The sequence below is a fragment of the Aethalodelphis obliquidens genome, unplaced genomic scaffold, assembly GCF_003676395.1.
Source record: "Aethalodelphis obliquidens isolate GAN/ISIS:26980383/991018 unplaced genomic scaffold, ASM367639v1 scaffold42, whole genome shotgun sequence".
Taxonomy (NCBI): domain Eukaryota; kingdom Metazoa; phylum Chordata; class Mammalia; order Artiodactyla; family Delphinidae; genus Aethalodelphis; species Aethalodelphis obliquidens.
In genome coordinates this window covers 9,196,552-9,220,998 of record NW_020837986.1, presented here as the reverse complement: position 1 = coordinate 9,220,998, position 24,447 = coordinate 9,196,552, and the positions used below count along the sequence as shown (strand labels likewise).

Genomic DNA, 24,447 nt, shown 5'->3' with positions numbered 1-24,447 from the left:
TGCAGTCACCATCCTCCACCTGGGCCTAGGAGACCAAAGCCTCTTTCCACAGACAAGAAACGGTGACATGGAGGGGCTTTTGTACCCAGGAGGGCCCCACTGGGTCCTGCTCAGTTTCAAGCCTATATAAAGACTTCAGCAAGGGCTCCTCTGAAGGGAGTGACACCAAGCCATTTACTGCAAATAAGGGATTGTTACACAGACTCAGGAGTATTTTGGACAGAAAAATAGAAAAATTGCCGGAGAGACTGAGTCTGCCAGTGAAGAAGTGATACTGAGCAGGACCCTGTGGGGGTCCTGGGCACAAGAGCCTTTCTGTGTCCCCTATTTCTTTTCTTTTTTTCTTTTTTTGGCCACACTGCTCGGCTTGCAGGGATCTTAGTTCCCCAACCAGGGATTGAACCCTGGCTCTGGCAGTGAAAGCACAGAGTCCTAACCACTGGACGGCCAGGGAATTCCCCCACCCACTCACGCCATTTCTTGGTTACAGGAAATAGGCTTCTTTCGGCCTCCAGGGCCTTCCTGAGTTGCAAAAGCAGATTCAAACAGTTACTAATTAGGGAAGGGATGGGATGCTGAGACAAGGTAGGGACAGTCAAAACCAACAATAATGCAGCCTTGGGGCAGGGTCCTGTTTCGCACTCAAGGGATATATGTAACAATATCTTGTTACCTGCTATCTTGCAGATACTGAAACCCCCACCAGGTGGGAGAAATCAACTGTATGCTGCCCACAAGCGTGCAGACCCCAGACTGGTTGGAACCAGAAGGTTGATGATGCTGACTCCCACTTACCTCACCACCAACTACTTAGAAGATTGTCCACGAGCTGATCACGCCCTCCTTGAACCATTACTATAAAACTTCTCACTACCCCCTCCAGGTTGAGATACACAGTTTTGAGGGCATTAGCCCACTGTGGCCCTTTGCCTGGAAAAGCAATAAAGCTATTTTCTACTTCACCCAAAACTCTGTCTCTGAGAATTAATTTGGTGTCAGGGTACGGAGGCTGGATTCAGCTTCAGAAGCTGTTGCCACATTTCCAGCAGAGTTGAAGAGAAAGGATACCATCCAAAGCAAGTCTTCATGTGATGAAACTGGGCTTTTCTGGAAGAAGGTGCCCAATAGAACCAAAAACCATCTGGGAGTTCTGTTTTTTTTTTTATAAGTATGAGCCACCCATTCTCCTTGTTTGGCCCTTGCAATAAAACTTTCTCTGCTCCAAACTCGGACGTTTGGGTTTGTTTGGCCTTATTGTGTGTCAGGCACACAAACGTGCATTCGGCAACAAATCTACCTTCATAGAAGTGCAAAGGAGGCACCAGGTCATAAAACATGGAAGAACAGATTAACTGTGTTACTACTGGCAACGCTGCAGGGCATATGTTAAAGGGAGGAGTTGTGGACAGAATGAAGCATCCACAATCTCTCAGAAACAAAACCAGGAATTATCTGCCCATAGTCTGACAACATAATCAGGTGAAAGTTATCGTGTTTATGAACTGGTTCCACCAATGCTTCTTTCCAGAAGTGAAAAACATTTGGAAAAGGAAGGGTTGGAATTTAAAATACTATTACTAATAGACAATGCACCTGGCCATCCTGAATCTGCTATGAAAATGAAAATGTCAAAGTTGTATTTTTACCTCAAATACAACCTCATTGCTTCAGCCACTTGACAAGGCATCACTTGGTTTGTCAAGGCCACGTACACCTGCCTGATATTTGATCACATTTAGTCAGCAATGAACGCAGACTTTCATCTGGACATAAAGCAGTGCTGGAAATCATTCGCTATTGCCAACACAATACATTCATCAAAGCTGCTGTGAAGGAATTAAAACCAGAAACTGTAAATGCCTGTTGGTAGAACTTATGAAGTCGTGAATGATTTTAAAGTTTACTGAGGCTCGATGGAGAAGTTAGGAAACTCATTCACGTAGCAAGACAAGTTGGTGGAGAAGAATTTGCCGACATGCTTGATGGAGAAGTGGAAGAACATACTGAAGGCCACCGAGAAGTGTTAACAAGCGAGTTATTGGAAGAACTTGTGGAGTCATCTACAGAGGAAGAGGAAGGTGAAGAACCTGAAGCAGAATCAGCAATGTGGACATTACTGAAACTTGCCAAAGTGTTTCGAATTTCACAATCAATTTCAAAATTATGGAATATGATCCTCAGATGAAAAGAAGCACTGTAGCCATTCATGATCACCAAAGGGTTACAAACTCTGCAGCAACACTGTGATGAGTTAAAGAGACAGCAACTCCAATTACAATGTTCTTCCAAAAGCTTTCAGCAAAGAACCCTTCAACTATCTATTGTGGATCCCCAACCATCAACGTCATCTGCTCATGACGTCCAACCATTGACATCATCATGGCTTCATGATCCTCCTTCTGATGTATGGTCAGGTCAATAGTAGCCTAATGCTATGTCACTTCATCACATAGGGATTGTATCATCTCATATCATCTGTGAGAAGGGTGAGTACAAGACAATACAACATTTTGAGAGTGAGACCACATTCACCTAAATTTTATTACAGGGGACTTCCCTGGCAGTCCAGTGGTTAAGAATCCACACTTTCAATGCAGGGGGTACAGGTTCGATCCCTGGTTGGGGAACTAGGATCCCACATGCCGCATGGTGCAGTCAAAAATTTTTTTGAATTAAAAAAAATTTTTTTATTACAGTATATTGTTATGATTGTTCTGTTTTGTTATTGTTGCCGTTAATCTCTTAATGTGACTAATTTATAAATTAACTTTATTGTAGGTGTGTATATATAGGAAAAAACTTAGCACATATCGGGTTTGGTACTGTCTGCAGTTTCAGGCATCCACTGGGGTCCTGGAACGTATCCCCCTTGGTTAAGGGGGCAGTACTGTAGTTTTCTTGCTGTGGAGTCTCCCTGGAGAACCTTAAACTAGAACTGCTCAGAGGGAGGGAAGTTGAGTGCTGTGTCTGGCTGGCTTCTCCCATTCTGCCGAGTTGCATCCTTAGGAAGCCCCTAAGAGCTCTTTACAGCAGCAGGCCCCAACCTTTTAGGTACCAGGGACCGGTTTCATTGAAGACAATTTTTTCCATGGACGGTGGGGGGCTGGGAGGTGAGGATGGTTCAGGCGGTACTGGTCCACAGCCTGTGGGTTAGGGACCCCTACTTTACAAGGCACAGCATCCTCCTTTGACGTGGGCCCTGAGAGGTACCCAAGGTCACATGGCACCTAGCACAGGGTTTGGCATGAGGAAAGGGCTTAGTAAGTTTTTGGTGAATGAACCAGTAACTTAAGAACTAGATATAGGACAGGGAACTCTACGCAATACTCTGTAATGACCTATATAGGAAAAGAATCTAAAAAAGTGTATATATGTATATGTATAACTGATTCACTGTGCTGTACAGAGAAACTAACACAACATTGTAAATCAACTCTACTCCAATAAAAGTTAAAAAAAAAAAAACTAGAATCCAAGACAGGGCTTCTAATTCCTAGTCCTCCACTGTATCACCTCTACTACAGCCACCAGCCACACCATCTCCTTTCTAGAGTGCAACATGAGAAACGGAATTTTTTTCCCCCAGAATGATTACATTAAGCTTAATTACACCCAAATTTAAAAAACACCAAAATGTACAGGACATACTCTCTTCCTTGAAAGAGCTTATAATTTGATCTATTATTTCTTTAGTGTTAAGTATCACTGACTAAAGGCAAGGTATTCTCTTAACTAAAGTAGGGCAAACGGAAGAATATTACCAAACATCTAAAGGGCTGCAACTGTCTATAGTATTCATCAAGTGCAATTCCTGAACCAAATTTGGGGAGAGGGAAAACTAATACTGAGCACAGCCTTTTATTATGATTTGTGTTTATTTGTTAACATTTACTGAGTGCCACATGGGGTCTAGTTGACCCTCCACTCCTATATATCTGTTCTTGGTTAGATTATTAAGCCCCTCCATGCCTGAGTTCCTCATCTATAATGACAGAAATAGAAGTTATCTTATAAAGTTGTGGTCTATATGTGTATAGAATACTCAGAGCTTATTAAATATTCTTTTTCTGTGCTCTATCTTGCATAGCTGTTGAAGACACAAAAACATACTTCCTATCCTTGGGCTTAAACAAATTCTTATCAACAAAAGATGTAATACAATGCAGTAGATAAAATGGGGCTGGGGAGGTACAATCACCTTTGGAGAGAGGTGATCTCTCCCCATTTCGCAGAAAGGAAATTGAGGATAAGGATGAAGATTCACTCCAAATTCTACACTCTTTCCACTATACTATTCTGCTTCTGAGAGTAGGCAATTCACACCACTCCTCTGATTCTTAAAAGCTTTCCTCGGGTCTGTCCAGTTTCCCTTCTTGCTCTACTCTGGACAGTATTATCTACTCTTAAGGCTTTAATAACTGGGTATCAGTAACTTCCAAATTTTATTTCTAGTCCAGGTTTTCCTACTCAGTTTTCCACCTGTATATCCAACAGTTCTAGGTGACATGTTTGGCATCCCAAACTGAACTGCAAGCTTTCCCATCTCATTATCTGCTCTATTACCCACCCCCTCCATCATATTCATACCACTGTTCTAAACTTACATTATTTAATCTAACCCTTATAGCATCCCTGTGATATAGATTCTATCATTCCCCCAGTCTTACAAATAAGAGGTTAAATAACTTTTTCTCAGTCAGTTAATACGTGGCAGTTAGGCGTTTGTAACACGTAGGTGACATGCCTGCTATGTTCCAGACACTGTGGACGACTCCCCACTCATCCATTGCCAACTCCCAGCACAGGTTGTCATTCCCCACCTGATGACTACAATAGCCCAACTGGTCTCTCACACCCACACATACTTGCTTCTGTCTGTTCTCCAAACAGCAACTGGAGTGATTTTTTTTGGCTGCTGCCGTTTGGCATGCAAAATCTTAATTCCCTGACCAGGGACTGAACCCACGCCCCCTGCAGTGGAAGTGCAGAGTCTTAACCACTGGACCACCAGGGAAGTCCCTGATCTTTTAAAAATAAAGCTCTGACCCTTTCTCTCTCTCTCTCAAAACCTTCCAATGACTTTCGATTATCTTTGTCTCACGTGGCTCTTACACTTTTCTCTCTCCCCTCAGACCTTTGTAAATGCTGCTCCTTTTCCCTCAAATAACTGCCCTATTTAACTCCTTTCTCCTTCCCAAGTTAACTAAAACATCACTTCTGTGGAAAAGGGCTCTCTTCTTGTTCCGTGTCTTCTTGTTCCCTTGTCCCCACTAGACTGTGAGCATCATGAAAGGAGGTCCCAGGTCTGTTTTTGTTCTTTGCTCTCTTCCCAGTTCCTGCAACTGTGTGTGGCATACAGCAGGGGCTCTGCAAATCTATGAAAGAATAAGGAATGTAGGTCAAAGCAAGGAGATATCACCTCTCACTAACTGGTGCTTAGTTGAAGTCTTAAGGCTTAGGATAATGACTGGGTATTTACGTGAAATGGATTTTGTCCTAATAGGAGGATCAGAGAATAAGAGACACTAACAATAAATTAGCTGGTGTTTTACTGGTAGTTAATGCTGAGGCGTATCTCCACACTACGGTTCACTTCCAGATCCTGGCAAAGAATCCTATTTTCTGCTGAGCCTTCCCTGCCTTTTCATTTTTTTATACACTCAAAATATACACAGAGACAAGGGAAAGCTTTTAAGTATGCGCAATCTTATACTGCAGATTATTAACAAATACGGAGAACGATGAAAAGGGGTACTTAACCCCTTCTTGCCATGAATCCAGGATTTAGGATGTCGACTCAATATTAAAAGCTAAAGCACACTACAGACATCAGGATACAGAGAATGCGTGGAACCTCCTTCAATCTGGACATGTTGTGATGTGATTTATGTATCCACACGATGCTAGCAATGCTCACAACTCCTCTACCTAAAATCACCTTCGAAGCCACACTAGGCATCAGTCTCATTCCCTTTACAACCAGAACGACCCCTAAAATGTTTGTTGGATTCGGCCCTGAATGACTTCGCGTTGTTTCAAAACCTGAAAAACATCTTCACAAGAGGAAGGTTTCTGATCACAAAGGACGTTTAAAAGAATGGGCCACTAGTTCTGAAGGTCATTCCAAAGCAGAAGTCTCAAGCATTTTGCACATTCGTGGAAAAAGTTTCTATATGACATTCTTTCAGATGCATAAATTCCATCATTTTAAGAAAAAAATCGAAGTGCTTTATAGTCAGCCAGTTATCTTCAAAGGCAACGGCAGATGTCACAGCTTAGCCCGTTGTGCAGTTGCCGTGCACTGGGGCACTCTTCCTGTTTCTCTCCTCTGGAGCGTCCTGTGGCAGAAAAGCTGCATAAGGTCACTGACAAGATTTAGAGCAACGTGTGCTAGGTTGCTTCCGCAGCTGAAGCTTGAGCAGTTTTCGAGCTGGTGAAGGATCTAATTGTTGCGTGCTTCTCTTCCCTGCAGAGAAAAGGAGCCACAAAATAAACTTCAATTGAATTCAAATACCATTTATTGAAAACTTACTGTGTGGACACTGTGCCAGACACACAGAAGGGCATTCCAACAACAAATGAGAGCATGTGCCCTCTACGAGACGGCAGTCTGGTAGGAAAGCCAGCTGCAACTACAACCACAATACCATCCAATGAATAATGAAATGAAGGTATGTATAGCACATAATTTAGGGCTGGAGGTGGTCAGGAAAAGTGACGGATAAGTAATGTCGGTGTCACTTAGTGGATTCTTGAAGAATGAAAAGGGAAAAAAGGAATGGGTGTTTCTTAAGTCTTGGATTTACCCAAACAACACAGTTTGTGGAGATTTAATTCTCAGTCTCCTGTGCGTCTGTGGAATTTACATCTACAAATCTCCCATCAACTTTGAGTACCCACAACGTAATAGTTATTGTGAGGGGAAAAGAAACCCCACCAGATATAGGCCTTGCCCTCTGAGACCATATGTTTTGAAGGGCGGTGTGTATCCGAAGGGCTATGAGACATAAAACAGTACAAGCTCTGGTCCCCTTAAGACAGGCTTACCGAGCTGTACTGACACCTTCTGGAGGCACTGGGTACTTTCCTCCATAAAGGCGTGCAGCTGCTTCATGGATCCTTGCAGTTCGTCCATCTGCAGACAAAAGACAGCTGTCAGTTGTAAGGGTCCAGGCGTCTCTGAGGCTCCTCAAACATGTCAGGCGAGCTCCTGCTCAGCTTTGCTTCTGCTGTTCTTTCAACCTGGAATGCTTATGCCAGACTTTCCCACTCCACTCTTCTCCACACCGCTCCGTGCCCCAGCAGGCTGACCTGCACAACCTCCAACAAGATCCCATGTCCTCTGGTTTCTGGGTGGGCTTGGCCGAGAGGGAGCCAGGTGCGAGGGAGCTGAATGAGGTCAGCGTATTTTACCCAGGCCTGCTTCCAGAAGGGTCATCTCGAGTTAGCTGTGTCTCTCAACTGAACGTCATGGCTCTCTCAAAGCATCCCACTCACTATATGACTCCCTGCCAGGCGCCACAGTAGCTGTTCCTCCCTCCAGCCGACAGGTAACAGCTCAGCTGCCTCTAAGCCCCAGATTACTTTTGGTTTCCTGAAACCCACACTTTTGTACTTAGCCCCTCTGTAAACAGACCCTCCTTGAATTATCCTATATCAAATGCCATGTGCTTCCTGTTAATACTTGGGTTGATAACACTACTATTCTCCAAAATGTCCTCATGGATCATTCCTCATTTCTTTCAAGTCTTATTAAAGTAGAACCTTAGCAGGACCTTCAACCCCTCTATATAGCAACCTACAGCCCTCCTTCCACCTGATTTATTAACACTTATCACCATTTATTCGTTTCTTCTCTTCCACTGTCTCTCCATGTTTCCCCAAGGTAGAGCTGAATATACTCTTATCTCATCTAATTACGCATATTCTCCACGTCTTTTAATTTCCAAGGATGACAAGGTAGCAAAGCTGGATAACTCAACAAAAGAAACATGACCCAACTTACCACCAACTCCATACAATCAAAGACTTTATTCTGGTTCTGTAATATTTTCTGGTAGTCAGGCTTTGTATTAAGGACTTCACTCTGGGAAGACCCAAGATATGCTGTAGGTTCCACTTCAACTTCAGTATTTTTGGTTTCAGTTGATCCTCTAAACACAAAACAAAAGAGCTTTCAAATAATTTTACTATCATTTTCTGGGGAAAACAGTAAAGATTACCTAGGGAAAAAACCTCCTAGAAGGCTTTATTAACCTCAATCAATATTCTTACACCCTGTACTGAAAGTACAGGCTCTCTAACTAACAGGAGATTCTGAGATCATTATCCAATATTAATATTTTTATACCCCTGGACTCCAGGAAATGCTAGAAGGTTAGCTGACTCCACCTAACAGTACGGTCCATTTACAAAAAGGACTACACTTGGGGTAAAGCCAAAGCCTGCTATCCTGAAGTCAACGTCTATAATCTTTTACCAAAGAGATGCTGGCCCACTTCAATTATCTAAAGTAACTGAATATAGGGAATTCCCTCGAGGTCCAGTGGTTAGGACTCCCGGCTTTCATGGCCGAGGGTGTGGGCTTGATCCCTGGCTGGGGAACTAAGATCTTGCAAGCTGCACGGTGTGAGGCCAAAAAACCCCAACCACAAACTGAATACAATGGACAGTTCATGAAAACTGACGATGACGCTTTAGTAACAGCGACTACAAGGTACTGAGCGCTTACTGGGTGCCAGACACAGCTAAGCACTTTCCATTCAACCTTATTTAACCCTCATAATAACCCAACGAGGTATGAACTAATATTATCCCCATTTTCAAATGAGGCACTTCAGATCGCCCAAGGTCACAGAAGTAAGGAGTAGTCAGGATTTGAATAGAGACAGTCTGCTTCCAGAAGCATTCTTCTTAACTATTAAGCTATGCCCCATCAAAAGTTTTTATTCTGAAACTGCCATCTTATACATTATCTATCTTCATAAATGGAACATTTAAAGGGTGAAGAAAGTAACTAATAACCATCAATGCTGAGATTGGGGGCATTTCTCCAACTGTGTTCCTCAAAGCACGTCTCTAAGAGGCCGCTTCTGCAATTACTATTTTGGCTAATGTTTTATAGTTCCATTTCTAGCTAAGATTCTGTTTGGGAAAAAAAGCTTAAAATCACTGGTTTGGATGGTAAAATGAAATCAAAATCTAGAACTTACCCATTTTCTTATGCCTTCAAGACCCAGACAAAGATCCTCTCTCTCCTACACCTCATCTTCCATTACCCATTTCATGTCTGTATCTCCATGAAGGCCTGGCCAGGGTTCTCTCCCATACCTGCAGCTCAAAGGCCATGTGCTCATTGAAGTCCCTTGATACTGTTCTTGGCCCAGCCCCAGGTTGCCAGGTACAGGCCAGAAATGTGCCTGTCTCCCCCAGGATGTGGAATGGCAGCCAAGGACACAGAACAGAGGCAATTCTGTTCTTTGACTGAAAATAGTGACAACTCTTCCTTCCCTTCCCCCTCACTCTCCATTTACAAAGTGCTAATGTACACATTACAGAGATCTGATGAGTTGATTGGCCTCTAAGAATGGGTTCATCGTTCAATTTGTGCTAAGAGAACTGAAATCAATTCAAATCAAATTCCACAAGGTTAAAGCTTCCTATTTCCTGTCACAGATCTAACCTGGATATGATCTCTTCAGCCTCCACCTGGTAGCGCAGCAAGAGCTGATCCCAACTCTGACGTTCTAAAGAAAACCTATAGGAACAGAAAAAAATTCAGTTAATTTTTGATCATCTCACTCTGAATCACTCAGGGCAACAATAAGTGTATTAGGTGTCTACTCTGGTCCTAAGATATGAATAAAAAGGTCATAAAAGGATGAGAAAGCATGACCAATTCAGAGGCTATTAATTTAATCAAATCAAACATGAGTTCTTAATAGCAAATCCACATCTTTAGTCTCTAGACTCCATTCTATGAAACTGGCCATCAGTACAGCCCATAAAATCCCAGTGTGCAGCTGTCTAACTTCCAGTGGGGATACACTAGTATTGACACACTGAACAGGATGTTTACTATTCCTTTTTCCCAGGTTTAGTTATTTTCCCCAGATGGATTTAGATTTTTCAACAAAGGTTCACTCATTTTCACTTACTTTGTTATATATTCCTTCATCTCAGCCACTGATGTTTCCAGAGACAAATCTGGTGCTCTTCTAGAATACAGACAGGATGATGAGATTAACACAAACCTTCCAAGAGCACTTGCTATGGACACCTTACATAATTTTAATGGCAATAAAACATGTTCAGAATTTATCCTTCTTTAAAAAAAAAAAAACTTTTCTGAAGATTTAAATTTATTTATTTATTTAAAAAGTTTTCTTTATTTTTTTTTGGCTGCATTGGGTCTTCCTTACTGCATGCAGGCTTTCTCTAGTAGCGCTGAGCAAGGGCTTTGTTGTGGTGTGTGGGCTTCTCACTGCGGTGGCTTCTCTTGCTGCACAGCACGGGCTCTAGGCGCATGGGCTCAGTAGTTGTGGCACACGGGCTCTAGAGCACAGGCTCAGTAGTTGTGGTGCACGAGCTTAGTTGCTCCGCGGCGTGTGGGATCTTCCTGGACCAGGGCTAGAACCCGTGTCCCCTGCATTGGCAGGCGGATTCTTTTTTTTTTTTTTTTTTTGCGGTACGCGGGCCTCTCACTGTTGTGGCCTCTCCCGTTGCAGAGCACAGGCTCCGGATGCGCAGGCTCAGCGGCCATGGCTCACAGGCCCAGCCGCTCTGCGGCATGTGGGATCTTCCTGGACCGGGGCACGAACCCGTGTCCCCTGCATCGGCAGGCGAACTCTCAACCACTGCGCCACCAGGGAAGCCCAGCAGGCGGATTCTTAATCACTGTGCCACTAGGGAAGTCCCAGAATTTATCTTTCAACAAATATTTATTCTTGGGCTCTATTTCACTTTTGCACCAGGTAACAGCTTTCTCAGTGGGTCTCTTCATCATCTATTTCTCTCACCAATTCTAATTCGCACACAGCCAGATTAACCTTTCTTAAAGTATTCCTTTAATTTTTTTCCTTGCTTAAAAATTCTGTGACCCTCCACTGCATTCAGAAGAAAACCCAAAACTCCTTAACCTGGCACTTAAGGTTCACTTAAGGTTCTGGTTCTGTCCAGCTCATTAACTTTGATTCCTATTACCCTTTATCTATTTGGTCTCATATAATGCCATTCAGCATCAAACATCTGAGGGTTTCAATCTCCAAAGTTCTGTTCACGCCGTTTTTTAGCCTCTTCCCTTCCCACTAATCAAAACCTTAATATCTTTTAAGAACCAACAATACTTTTCCATATAACCATCTTGTCTTCCCACTTAAACTGAAGCTACTGGTTGGATATGTTTTACTTAAACCAATGCCTCGGCTCTGTAGGGCCATCAATCCTAAAGGAAAAGCAGGAGGCATTGAAAATGCCAAAATTTTGCAGATGTACTTGGTACTCTACCTGGCAAAAGCAAATCAGTTGTGTCACCGTTCGTGTTTTCCTACCAAGGCCTGTGAGAAACAGCCTCTATCACCTCTGGCTGACATGCAGCAGCCTGTGGCTTAAATATACTGCATTAAGTTATGGGGATATAAACCTTACTGCTGTTTCATTACCACGCAGAGGTCAAATATGAGCTAAAGAATAGCATCCTAGGGCTTCCCTGGTGGCGCAGTGGTTGAGAGTCCGCCTGCCGATGCATGAGACACGGGTTCATGCCCCGGTCCGGGAAGATCCCACATGCCGCGGAGCGGCTGTGCCCGTGAGCCATGGCCGCTGAGCCTGCGCGTCCGGAGCCTGTGCTCCGCAGGGGGAGGGGCCACAACAGTGAGAGGTCCGCGTACAGTAAAAAAAAAAAAAAAAAAAAAAGAATAGCATCCTATGTTAATCTTCCAACGACTGGTTATGGGCAACCCAAGCGATTGTATTATAGTTTAATTAATGGAATAAGAAGGGAATAAATAGCTTCAGTGCTGCCTGACAAATGTAATTCTCTCATGGTAAGATACGCACAGTGAAAAACAATAAAGGAGTGCTGATGGAAAAAATATATATATATACTGTATTAAAAGAGAAGCTATGTTGAACTAAAGTGTTTTTCATTTCCTGAATAGTAATGTTAATTCTAAGGATCCATAGAAAGGTAGACCTTTGTGAAGTCAAAAGTGTAAGCCCAAGTTACATGATGTGTTACAGGCTGTGGGTAGAGGGGTGGGTGCTGCCCCTGAAGAGGAACGACCAGTTTGGGGGTGCGACCGCAAAATTTCTCCTAATATTCTTGCTTGCCAACAGCTAAAGAACATAAATTTATCTCCAACTTGCATGGCTAGTGAAGATCTGAAGAGCACTTTTCCTCTCAGCTTTCCATGGCTGGCTCCTTCTCACCATCCAGGTCTTATAGGTCTCAGTGCAAAGGTCAAATCACTAGAGGACTTCTCTGAACACTCTAGCTAAAGGTGCCCACCCCTCAAGTCACTCTCATATTTACTGACTTCTTAGATTATCACTATCTGAAATCATTATTTTCTATGTATTTGTTTGACTGTCTCTCCTATTACAATGTATATGAAGAGAGATCTTGTTTGATTATTTACCACTATTTATCTCCACTTCTAGAAGAGCCTGGTACATAGGAGATGCTAGATGAACGTTTGTTGAGTGCATGAACAACTGTCTAATTAAAATAAAAAGTTTTATTTCTCCAAGGAAGACATACAGATGGCCAACAGGCACATGAAAAGATGCTCAACATCGCTAATTATTAGAGAAATGCAAATCAAAACTACAATGAAGTATCACCTCATACCCATCAGAATGGCCATCATTAAAAAGTCTACAGGGAGTTCCCTGGTCTCCTAGTGGTTAGGATTCCAGATTTTCACTGCCGTGGCCTGGGTTCAATTCCTGGTTGGGGAACTGAGATCCCACAAGCCGCGTGGTGAGAAAAAAAAGTCTACAAATAACAAATGCTGTGGAAAAAGGGGAACCCTCCTAACACTGTTGGTGGGAATGTAAGTTGGTGCAGCTACTATGCAGAACAGTATGGAGGTTCCTTAGAAAACTAAAAATAGAATTACCATATGATCCAGCAACCCCACTCCTGGGCATATGTCCAGAAAAGATGAAAACTCTAATTCCAATAGATACATGCATCCCAATGTTCATAGCAGTATTATACAATAGCCAAGACATGGAACCAACCTAAGTGTCCATCGACAGATGAATAAAGATGTGGCATGTGTATACACACACACACACACACACACACACACACACAATGCAGTATTACTCAGCCATAAAAAATAATGAAATAATGCTATTTGCAGCAACATGGATGGACCCAGAGATTATCACACTAAGTAAGTCAGACAAAGAAAGACAAATTCCATATGATATCACTTATATATGGAAACTAAAATACAACACAAATGACTTATTTACAGAACAGAAACAGACTCACAGACAGAAAACAAACTTATGGGGGACTCCCCTGGTGGTCCATTGGTAAAGAATCCGCCTTACAATGCAGGGGACGCGGGTTTGATCCCTGTCAGGGAACTAAGATTCCACATGCCGCAGGGCAACTAAGCCCACGCACCACAACTACTGAGCCTGCACGCCCTGGAGCCTGTGCACCACAACTAGAGAAGAGAAAACCTGCACAATTAGAGAGAAACCCACACGCGGCAATGAAAGATCCTGCATGCCTCAACGAAGATCCTGCGTGCTGCAACTAAGACCCAACGCAGCCAAAAATAAATAAAAAAAAATAAATAATAAATGTAAAAATCTTTAAAAAAGAAAAAATAAAACAAACTTATGGTTACCAAAGGGGAAAGGGGGTGGGGAGAGATAAATTAGGAGTTTGGGATTAGCAGATACAAACTAGTGTATATAAAATAGATAAACAACAAGGTCCTACTGTATAGCACAGGGAACTACATTCAATATCCTGTAATAAACCATAATGGAAAAGAATATATGTATATGTAACTGAATCACTTTGCTGTACACCAGAAACTAATACAACATTGTAAATCAACTATATTTTAATTAAAAAGTTTTTAGGGACTTCCCTGGTGGTCCAGTGGCTAAGACTCTGCAACCCCAATGAAGGGGGCCCGGGTTCGATCCCTGGTCAGGGAACTAGATCCTGCATGCCACAACGAAGATCCACACACGGCAACAAAGATCCCGCGTGCCGCAACTAAGACCCAGTGTGGCCAAATAAATAAATATTAAAAAAAATTTTTTTAAAATAAATAAATAGAAAGTCCTAATTCAATTATAATTTTGGACAGAAGAGGAATTGCTCTTACCCTTCTGAATCTTCAAAACATTTTTGTAGAGTTCCATCACTTTCCAGTCTGTCTGCAAAATGTTTCAATTCTTCAGAAAGAGAAGATGCTAGAGAGAATAGAATAAAATTTTATGTTATAAAATAAAGAGAATACAAATTTTCACAGTGAGCTGCTGACAAAGATATAACGTACTTAATGTGGTCCCAGCTCTACGGTCCCCTGTTACATTCTCACTCATTTAAAAAAGTGGTAAAAATATGCAGGAAGATTTTATCTTTTCTCTTTGGATAGGTATAGATAAAATGAAAGACAACTCCTCTTTATAACATTTATAATAGTGTTTTTTACACTTGACTGGTGAAAAAAGCAGTTAAAAAGATGTATCTGGGGCTTCCCTTGTGGCGCAGCGGTTGAGAGTCCGCCTGCCGATGCAGGGGACACGGGTTTGTGCCCCAGTCCGGGAAGATCCCACATGCCGCGGAGCGGCTGGGCCCGTGAGCCACGGCCGCTGGGCCTGCGTGTCCGGAGCCTGTGCTCCACAACGGGAGAGGCCACAACAGTGAGAGGCCCGTGTACCGCAAAAAAAAAAAAAAAAGAAAGATGTATCTGCATGGACATTTCATTCTTTTCAAGCGATTTGATCTGCTGGCACTGGGTGGAAGAACATTACGGAAGTCAGGCAATGGGCAAGAGTGTAATGAGAAATGTTGGAGACAAATAAAGAATTATGGGCATAAGGTAAAAACAGGTCTCTGCTTAAATTTGGAAGAGTTCACAATTAAATTCAGGTGAGGAATGCAGAGGGGGAAAGATAGGTTAAAACAGCTATCAAAATAACCTGGGCATATCTACTTTAATTATGGTGATAGTGCAGTTCTGAGATAAATAGCTTTAACTGGCAAGTAAGTCTGAGTTCATGTATTTTCTAGGTCTTTTAAGTGGGTAACACTGAGTATTTCTGACCTGGATGATTGTGTAATGACACTGTAAGGAGAATAGCTACTTTCTGGAAAGCTGAAAACTGATTCCAGGAAAGAATATTTGTAACTTACATCACAAACAGCTAATTTCCTTAATATATAAAGAGTTCCTACAAAATCAATACAAAAGAGCCAATATCCCAATTTTTAAAAGTGAACAAAGGATATGGACAGACAATACACAGAAAATAAAGCACAAATGGCTCTCCTCTAAAAATATGAAAAAATTATTATCCTCTTCAAAAGAAAAAGAAAAGATTAAAAGTACAAAAAAATACCTTTTATCACCAATTAAATAGTAAAAAATCTAAACTTTTAGTTACAGTATAATTACACTAGTTAATTTCCAATCTAGAAATTTATCTTACTTTTACTTGAATATGTGCCAAAAGGTTTGTATAAAAAGGTATTCATTATCCATTCATTGCAACAGTAGAAGACTGAAAACAACTCTAAAAGTCCATCAGTAAAAAACTGGTTAAATCAAATATGGTACATTTATAAAATGGAGTATCACGGAGCTACTAAAATGTCAAGATGGCTCTATAAGTGTGATATAGAATTATCTGCAAGATAAATTAAGTTAAAAAAAACACAAGGTAAAGAACAGTGTAGAGTGGTTTACTCATTTGATTTCAATGGATAAATGTTTAGAAATGCGATAAATCTTTCTGCGAGGATACACAAGAAGCTGGTGACTGCAGTTGCCTCTGGGAGGAAAGAACTGTGATTGGGGTCACGGTGGAAGAGAGGCTCACTTTCTTCACTTTTGGACCTTCTGAACTTCATAAACATATACTCTTATTTTTTTAATGCAACTCCCCAAAAAAGGAGGGGAGCTGGTTTTGTGAGGCAGCAGTTCCTGTAAATGGGGATCCTGAGAATGGGGCTTCAATTGACCTTCATAGAAGGTACAGACCAAGGTCAAAGCTCACTTGTCTAGTCTTAGTAACTTACCTTTGGCTCTAAAATTTTCAAGACTGAAGCCCTCAGTGCCCCTTAGGAAAGGTTCAAGTTTCTGAACAGAGAACTAAATAAAGAAAAGCATTTTCAGTACAACCAAAATTTCCCAGGCCAGTCCCGAGTTCATGTAATTTTATGATGTTTAATAAATGTGAGTAAACATGATTTAATTCTACACCTAAGATTTTTCATATAAACAAAACAAAATGAGAAAATCAAAAGGTAAGGGAAAAACTCTTTGTTGCCTAGACTATATGATTTGATTTTTGATTCAGGAAAAACAATGCTCATTTAATTCACACAAATGACTTGCTTATCTAAACTGATGTGATCACCAGTCAGCCATATAACACCAACTTAGAATGCAGTCAGACCTCAAATGACTGCTTAAACTTAGATTTGACCTCCACTCACTGTAAATTCCCATCATTTGCTGCCAGTGAGCAAAATATACTAGATTGGGGAAATCTGACTGTTAAGTGCTCAGCGACAGCAGCACCGATGGGACTGGTAGAGCCTAGTCCAGAGACAGATCAGCTCCTGGGATTAAAGCTGGCTTTTAAATTAATCCCACTAGAGAGAAATATCTTTTACCCTTTACCGATAAATCACACAGTATTTGATCTCTCTTTGGGGATGTCACAGTTAACAGTTTAAAAAAAAAAAAGAAAAGAAAAGAAAAAGAAAGCATTTCCCAATCGTGAGACTCTCACCTGGAAACTGGAAAGCAGGAGACAGCCCAGCCGTTTGCTTTCTGCTATGTTGACACTGATGGATCTGCAGAGCTCTAACATAAAATATCACCGCATTGAAGGAGATGGATACTTACACAGTTAGCAAAGTAAAAAAAACTGAAAAATTCCCTCCCCCTTGATGCAGTCCAACTTAAGAAAACCCAAGCAGCCTTCTCTAATTAAAGGGAGAATTCATATATAGTCACATCTAATTTGTTCAAGATCACCAAAGAATGACATTTACCCATTTGTGCATCCTAACTTTGAAAAGTTATAAGAACCTTTTATGTACTACATTAAAATCTTGTCTTGATAAACAACGTAGAACGTAAAAAAAAATTTAACTCCTTTTATGTTTTATATTCACCATTTGAAGAAAGGAGGTGGGATTATTTCAGTATTTCTATGACAGGCACTGCAGTGTGCTTTAAATACTGTCTTGGGACTTCCCTGGCAGTCCAGTGGCTAAAGACTCCGTGCTCCCAGTGAAGGGGGCGCGGGTTTGATCCCTGGTCGGGGAAGTAAGATCCCACGTGCTCTGTGGAGCAGCCATGAATGAATGAATGAATGAATGCATACATACACTGTCTTAAGAATCTTCTTATAAACTATGAGCTCCATTTTACGGATGGGGAAATTGAAGCTCAGAGGGGATATAACTTGTTTGAAGCCGAGACTGGTGGAGCCAGAATTCAACCCCAAGTCCATCACCAAAACCTGTTTTCCCACTAATACCATGCTGCCTCTCCTTAATGACCTAATGATACATTAATAGTAATTTGTTGAACACCTGCTATCTAAAAGGCATTTTATTAAATGCTATACACACCTCATTAAAACTTGAGGCAAGTATCTTATCTGGGTGAATCTTTTTTTATTTTTTTCCCCACACTGCCCGGCATGTGGGATCTTCCGAGACCAGGGATCAAACCACTGCCCCCTGCAGTGGAAGCACGGAGTCTTAACCACTGGACCGCCAGGGAAGTCCCAAGTATCTTATCAACTCCATTTGACAAAGGTTAGGTAATAGGTAACTTGCTCAAGGTCACACAGTGAGTCAGCCAGAACTGAACGGGCATTTTACATAATTATGCCACTGAATCCTCAAACAACTAGAAGACATAGATACTGTTTTTTCGATTATGTTCATTTAAAAACATCAACTATTATACAGCAAAGGAAATTTGCTTTGAGAATTGGGAGAGATACATGTCTTTTTGCCCTCCAGCTTCAGCTGGCTGTGTTTTTAAAGTTCTTTTGTGCCCTCTCTTGATTACTTCTCCTTGCTTTTAGTCATGAAAAACTGGATACCTTCTGCCTATAACCAAAGAAACTTGGCAAGTGGCTGGTAGTGACCAGGAGATAACAAATCTTATTATGCATCAGTAATTTTCTATTACACAGAACTTTAGGCCCACATGCTCTGGAACAGAGATGCAGGTTAGGGCAATCTTAGGAAACTGAAGCTTCTTGGCACGTCCATGGAGTAAAGTGCATGTGCCTAATTGTGGTGGCAATTTTCTGATATGCTACATGGCTGTTTTTACCCAGAATTCCTTCTAAACATGAGACCATCTGGAAGTGAGGTGATGTCTTTAAAATAATCACCACAGCTTAACACTTGAACTATTTCTTTACCATGTGCCAAGTACTGTGCTATATATCAACTCATTTAATTCTCACACAACCCCGTAAAATAGGTATTATTTCATCCTGTTTACTGATGAGGACCGTAAGGCAAAGGAGGTTAAGGGACCTGCTCAAGGTCACACAGCTAGTAAGGTCTTCCTGAAATGTGTTACTTTCCATATTAAATCTTGTACTTCAATGCTTACTGAGATGCTATTATTATAAATTCATACAAATCACATTCAAATACAGCATGTCTAAAAAACTAGGTTTTTACCCTAGGTATTTTTATGTGTCCTTCCCTCTGAGATATTTTCAGTTATAAAGCCTAAAATCAGGTAGCGACCCATCCACCTTCTGTTCTGCTTAAGGATATGAGGCCGAAAGCCACAGGAAGAAATCTTTACTTCTAGCAAAGGCGAATGTTGAACATTCACTTAGCAGAGGTGAGTGTTGAACAACCATAAATCAGATTTTCCGTTCATGGTATAGATTACAGTGGGTAGCTAATAACATGGTATCAATAGCAATGATACTGAATACTTACTAGGTGTTTGACATCAGTACTTATAACCTTAGGATACTCCTACAGATGAGGAAACTGAAGCTCAGAGAGATTTGCTCAGTCACATAGCTAGTAAGCAGCAAAGTCAAGTCTATCTGTCTCCCATACCTCACTGCCTCTTATCTGAGCTGGAACTCCATTGTCTTATGTACATGGCACCCCACCTGTGATGCCCTGATGAAAGGGAGGCAGTGACTTCCGCCGGTTCGTTTCTTTCATACTTGCTCGCCGCCAGGATTGCCTCCTGTCTTGATGACGGGCACACTGTTCTTTGGGGGACAAATAAAGGGACCTGGATTGAAGTCCTTCCTGGTGGCTGGGATCACAACTTTCCCCCTTTTTAGGGCTAGAGCCAAGGTGAATCTGTTTCTTTGAAACGTCTTCAGTCATCTCCAGGGAGGTGGACGAATTACCACACGCTTCCGCAGGGTTGGGATCTGATTCCAATTGATGATCATGAGTCTTAGATGCCACTGGTTCCTCTTCTAGCACTTGTTATAAAAAAGTCAAAATACAGAATCAATCCCATCACAGCTAAGTATCTGTGCAAAAAAGTGGAAAAAGGAAATGTATGCCCCAGATCATGGAAACACTGAGGAAGCATCTTTGCAAATACGTGAGTAAGTGCTTTCAAGTCCACCAGGAGCCAGGAAAGTATTTAGGTAAAGCTCAGGAACCTGAACCCAAGAGGTACTGAATGTCACTACAGTACTCACCTTCTACAGTCTCTGATCTAGAAGTCATCCTGGGTGGAGAACCCTGAAAACAGGAAAAGGAGGTGATCTGTTCTCCACATTTCAGTCCCAGTCTTGCCGGGGATTTACTACCCCAGAATCGGCCTTGTGCTTTCTAATCTCTTTGAACTGCCCCTCTTTGCCCCATGAAATTCTACCTGCCTGAGAAGGCCCAGTCCAACCCCGCCTCACCCACCTCCTCCAGAGAACATCTGCACAGCTCATCACCCCCTGTTCTCAATTTCTACAGAATTCATCTCTAGAAATACTCACCTTAACATGTAGCCCATCTCATTTCCCAATTATTTTGTGTTTAACAAGTGTCTAAGTGCATAATTCAGTCGATGGCATTATGATCTACATGGTCTTCAAAACATGAAAAAATCACATTATCCTTGATTAATTCTAAGATCCAAAGGCCTGTTCATTCTACTTCCAACAGTCTCTACAACTCTTCCCCGTTTCCGGTTATCGATTTAGTTCAGATCTCATAATTTCTACCACTCTCCCCCACCTCCCTCAAGAATCTAACAGTCTCTCCACTAGTTTTTCCTACATGCAGCATTGCTCCTCTCCAATCCATTCTTATTTATTTTATTTATTTTACTTTTGGCCGCGCCGTTTGTGGGATCTTAGTTCCCCCGCCAGGGACTGAACCCTGGCCCTCACAGTGACAGCACGGAGTCCTAACCATCGGACCGCTGGGGAATTCCCTCCAATCCATTCTTTAGACAGCAGCAGAGATTCCTCCAGTGTACTCAACACCTTCCAGAAGCTAGTCCTAACTAGTACCCATTCCTGCTTTCTCCTGCCACTCCCATTCCATGCACCACTTTTGACTCTTTGCACACATTGCCTGTAAAGCTTATTCATCCTTCCCAATCGAGCTCAAGTGTGAAGCTTTCACACCACTTCTCTTTGACAGAGTTGGCTGCTCCGCTCCACCCCTAGGTCTCCCTAGCACTGGCTGTAAAGTCCGTTTACATGTCTGCCTCCCCGGCCAGACTGTATTTCTAGAGCCTGTTACAGACAACTAACGGATTGGAAAAGGGCAGGGACATGACTGAGGCATCTCTACATCGTCTATGCTTCCCCCACCCCCATCCCCAATAGAAATCGGTGCGTTGCGGGGTGCTTAGTAAAGAGAAATGAATATATGCGACGGGACAACATGGCAAAGATAACAGAACAACGAGGGGTAGGTCGAGGATCTACATCGCCCCAGTAACGACTGTATCACTCAGATGAAAGCCTGGATAATAGCAGCAATCACTGTCGCCCGCTAAGCGCTTATTACATGCCAGGACCTGTGTGTGTATGCAAACAATTTACTTGCATCACTATCCCGTTTAATCCTTTCCACAGTTCTGTAAGTACCATCATCAATTCCACGTTGCAGATAGAACTGAGGTTCAGAGGGGCAAAAGCCTGGCCCAAACTTGTTGTGCGGCCAGCCTGGAGCAGAGGCGAAATTCCAACCCCGGCCTGAGACCCACCCCCAGCCTTCAACCACTGTTCTGGAGTTTAGACCGCTGGCTCGGCAAACAGGCCCCGACCGAGAGGCGCAGCCCGGCCTCGGGTCTCCTCTTACCCGCAGGTGGCTGCAGCGCCCCCCTAGTCCCCGCTGTCGGGGGTGACGACGGGTTGGGTCTGGGCTGGGCCGAGGAGTCCGGCCCCAAAGAGGATGGTGCGCGGGTAAGCGGTGCCGCGTACAGGGAGAGGTCTGCGACTTCCTAACCTCAGAGCGACGCCCGTCCAGCCCTAAGCCTCCGTCCCCGAAAAACAAGGCCGCAGGCCACTCTCCGCGGCCCCGGAGACCTCCGCACGCCCTGCGCCAAAGCGTCTGCTCCTTCCGGGTCTGGGCCCATTTGGCGATCCGCCGCCCGCGCCAGCCCCGCCTCCGGTGAAACTCCCGCCAGCCGAGGGCGCATGCGCCGGCGGCGGCCTCCACGGCTCGCGCAAGCGCACACGCAGAACGCCGGCTTCACTCAAGGTGCATGCGCAAACTGGTGTTCAAGACTCTTGTTGCCCCGCCCGCTTTGTCCAAGTTCTTTCCAGCCCAGACTTTGCCATGTTACACCTCCTCAGCTACGCCACGCCCAGGGAGTCACTAACTGGGTCCCATCACACCAGCGTATCCTTTGCGCCCAGTATGCCTAGAGCCTTTCTAAGAGGGGGAACAGAGGTCCAGGGAGGTACTTGCCAAAGGAATACAGGGCATTAGCGGGTGCGCAGTGATACCTGCTCCGTCGCTAGGCCGTGGTCACCCCTCCTTTTATCTTCTTAACGCTGAAAATGTGGATCATGACTCTCACACTTTTTCCGGTCCTTTTGTAGCACGTATTCTCCCTTTGTGGTCCCTTCTATACTTGGCAAAGTTCAAGATCTCTCCTTTGTAAACTCACTGCAGGCCAGCCCCTCCCCAAACTGCTTGCCTCTCCTCTCGTCATCCCCCATTGCTTCTACTCCTTTGCTCAAGCCATTCCCTCTGCCTGGGAAGCCCTTCAAGCCTTTTGTTCTTGGCAAAATTCTCCGATTTTAAGCCTCAGCTGAGGATTCATCTCTCTCAGAGCCTTCTCTGAGGCCCCAGGCTGAAAAGCAGATCCCCCTTCTGTGCTCCCAGAAGCCCAACCTGTGCCTGGTCCACTATCCCTTGCTGGCTTGGGGGCTCCCAGATAGCAGACTGCTGCTTCAGCACCCAGCATGATGCCATCAGAATGTCCCCTTGCAGGTGCAGTCCTTTGGGATCTGAAACCTCCAAGTGTTGAATTACAAGCAGTCCACAGAAACTGAAAGAAGGGTCGGTGAGCAACAGCTGGAACGTGACTGTGATCATCCTTCTATAGCAGCTGTGGTCCTTGGAAAAGTTTTCTGGTGGTAGGCAGAAATCTGCCTTCCTGAAATTTCCACCATGTGGTTCCAGCATGTTGGCTACCAACAGACATCTGAAAGCAGAGGTTTGCTCTTTATTCCTTGAATATCACTTTCTAGAGCCCCGTTCCTTCTCTGCTCACCCTGCTCCTTCAATTACTACTCGCTTGTCAATATCCCAAGAACAGAACACAGCCAGAACTGGCCCTCCTGGGGCACAGTGGGTCTACTGCTTCATGGAATCCAGACCCAGTACATCCTCTATGTCCCTTCTCTGCTTTCAGTTCTTATGTGGCTCCCTACTGTCCACAGGATGTGGACACCCCTTCCCTCCTAAGGCCCTCTGTGATCTGACCCAGCCTCTTTCATCACGCCAGTGACTTCTTTCCGTTCCCCAGTTCTGCTCTTCTTACTCCTAGGCTTTCACACATGCCGTTCCCTCCACCTGGGACATGTCCTTTCCGTCTCCTGCCTACGACACACCACCATCTCCTTCATCTGGTCCTCTCAAGCTTAGGTATCAGTTCAGATGTCCCTCTGCAGCCTTTGCTGATTCCTCCCAGCTCCCTGAGCACCCTGGGCTCCCCCTGGCCATTGACATTTGCTTTCCTGTTTTTCAGGTCCATATATTGTTATCCTCAATGCCTAGCACAGGCCTGGCTATTGTTAGGCCCTCAAAAAAGAAGAGATCTGTATAATTTTCATGTGGTTGCTGGCTTCCAAGATGGCCCCTAATGTTCCCCACTTCCTGGTCTTCATACCCTTGTATAATCCTCTCCCACAAGGAATAGGGCTAATCTGTATAAGCAATAAGATACTGCAGAAATGACAGTGTATGATTTTCAAGGCTTAGTCATAAAAGACATTGTAGCTTCTACCCTCTTTTTCCATATATCACTTGCTCTGGGGGAAGCCAGCTGCCATGTTGTGAGGATGCTCAAGCAGCCATATGGAGAGGGCCACCTGGGGAGGAACTGAGGTCTCTTGCCAACACTGACTTGCCAGGCATGAGTGAGCCACCTTGTGGATCTTCCAGCCCCAATCACGCCTTCACATGATTGCAGCCTGATTGACACTTGACTGCACCCTCAGGAGACCCTGAGTCAGAACTACTCAGCTCCCGAATTCCTGACCCACAGCATCTGTGATATAATAAACGTTTGGGGATAATTAATTCCACTGTAATAGATAATTAATCCATGTCCTTTTTTATGATAAATTTTTGAAAGTCTTTTGTAGAAAGTTTCAATTCCTTTTTTTTTTGGCCACACTGTGAGGTTTGCAGTGTTCCCTGACCTAGTTCCCTGACCAGGGATTCAAACCCATGCCCCCTGCAGTGGATGTGCGGAGTCCTAACCAATGGAGCTCCAGGGAATTCCCTCAATTCCATTTTTGATGACTCTGCATTTATTTCTCAGTGGTCATACCACCCTTCATGGGAGACTCTGAGGTGTCAGCAGTCAGTAGCCAGGAACCCCTGGTGGCTCCTCCCAAGTGACCCCCAAACCAGCCAGCTGGCTGTGGCATTCCCAGGGCTCCTTCCTTCCCAGGCAGCTGGGTGTGGGGTAGAGTCAAGTTTTAAATCTGCTGAGCACCCCACCCACCCAAAATGAGAAATCAGAGAAG

General features: G+C 43.5%; 1 protein-coding gene across 6 annotated transcripts; it reads right to left on the bottom strand.

Moving 5' to 3' along the window:
* Nucleotides 1-3,970: 3,970 nt before the first annotated feature.
* Nucleotides 3,971-21,817, bottom strand: DSN1 (DSN1 component of MIS12 kinetochore complex). Of its 6 annotated transcripts, none has more exons than XM_027078366.1 (11): nucleotides 21,542-21,817; nucleotides 19,933-19,975; nucleotides 19,381-19,707; nucleotides 17,002-17,075; nucleotides 16,283-16,355; nucleotides 14,364-14,451; nucleotides 10,158-10,217; nucleotides 9,683-9,757; nucleotides 8,006-8,153; nucleotides 7,048-7,135; nucleotides 3,971-6,466 (listed from the first exon to the last, which is right to left on the bottom strand). In XM_027078366.1, the coding sequence occupies exons 2-11, from the start codon at nucleotides 19,958-19,960 to the stop codon at nucleotides 6,363-6,365; spliced, it is 1,065 nt and encodes a 354-aa protein (XP_026934167.1). In that variant the 5' UTR covers nucleotides 19,961-19,975; nucleotides 21,542-21,817; the 3' UTR covers nucleotides 3,971-6,362. The 6 variants fall into 6 exon arrangements, with proteins under 6 accessions (XP_026934167.1, XP_026934169.1, XP_026934170.1 ...); XM_027078368.1 differs by having other exon boundaries at nucleotides 19,381-19,758; nucleotides 21,542-21,816; XM_027078369.1 differs by having other exon boundaries at nucleotides 19,381-19,758; nucleotides 21,689-21,808.
* Between the last annotated feature and the right edge of the window lie 2,630 nt (nucleotides 21,818-24,447).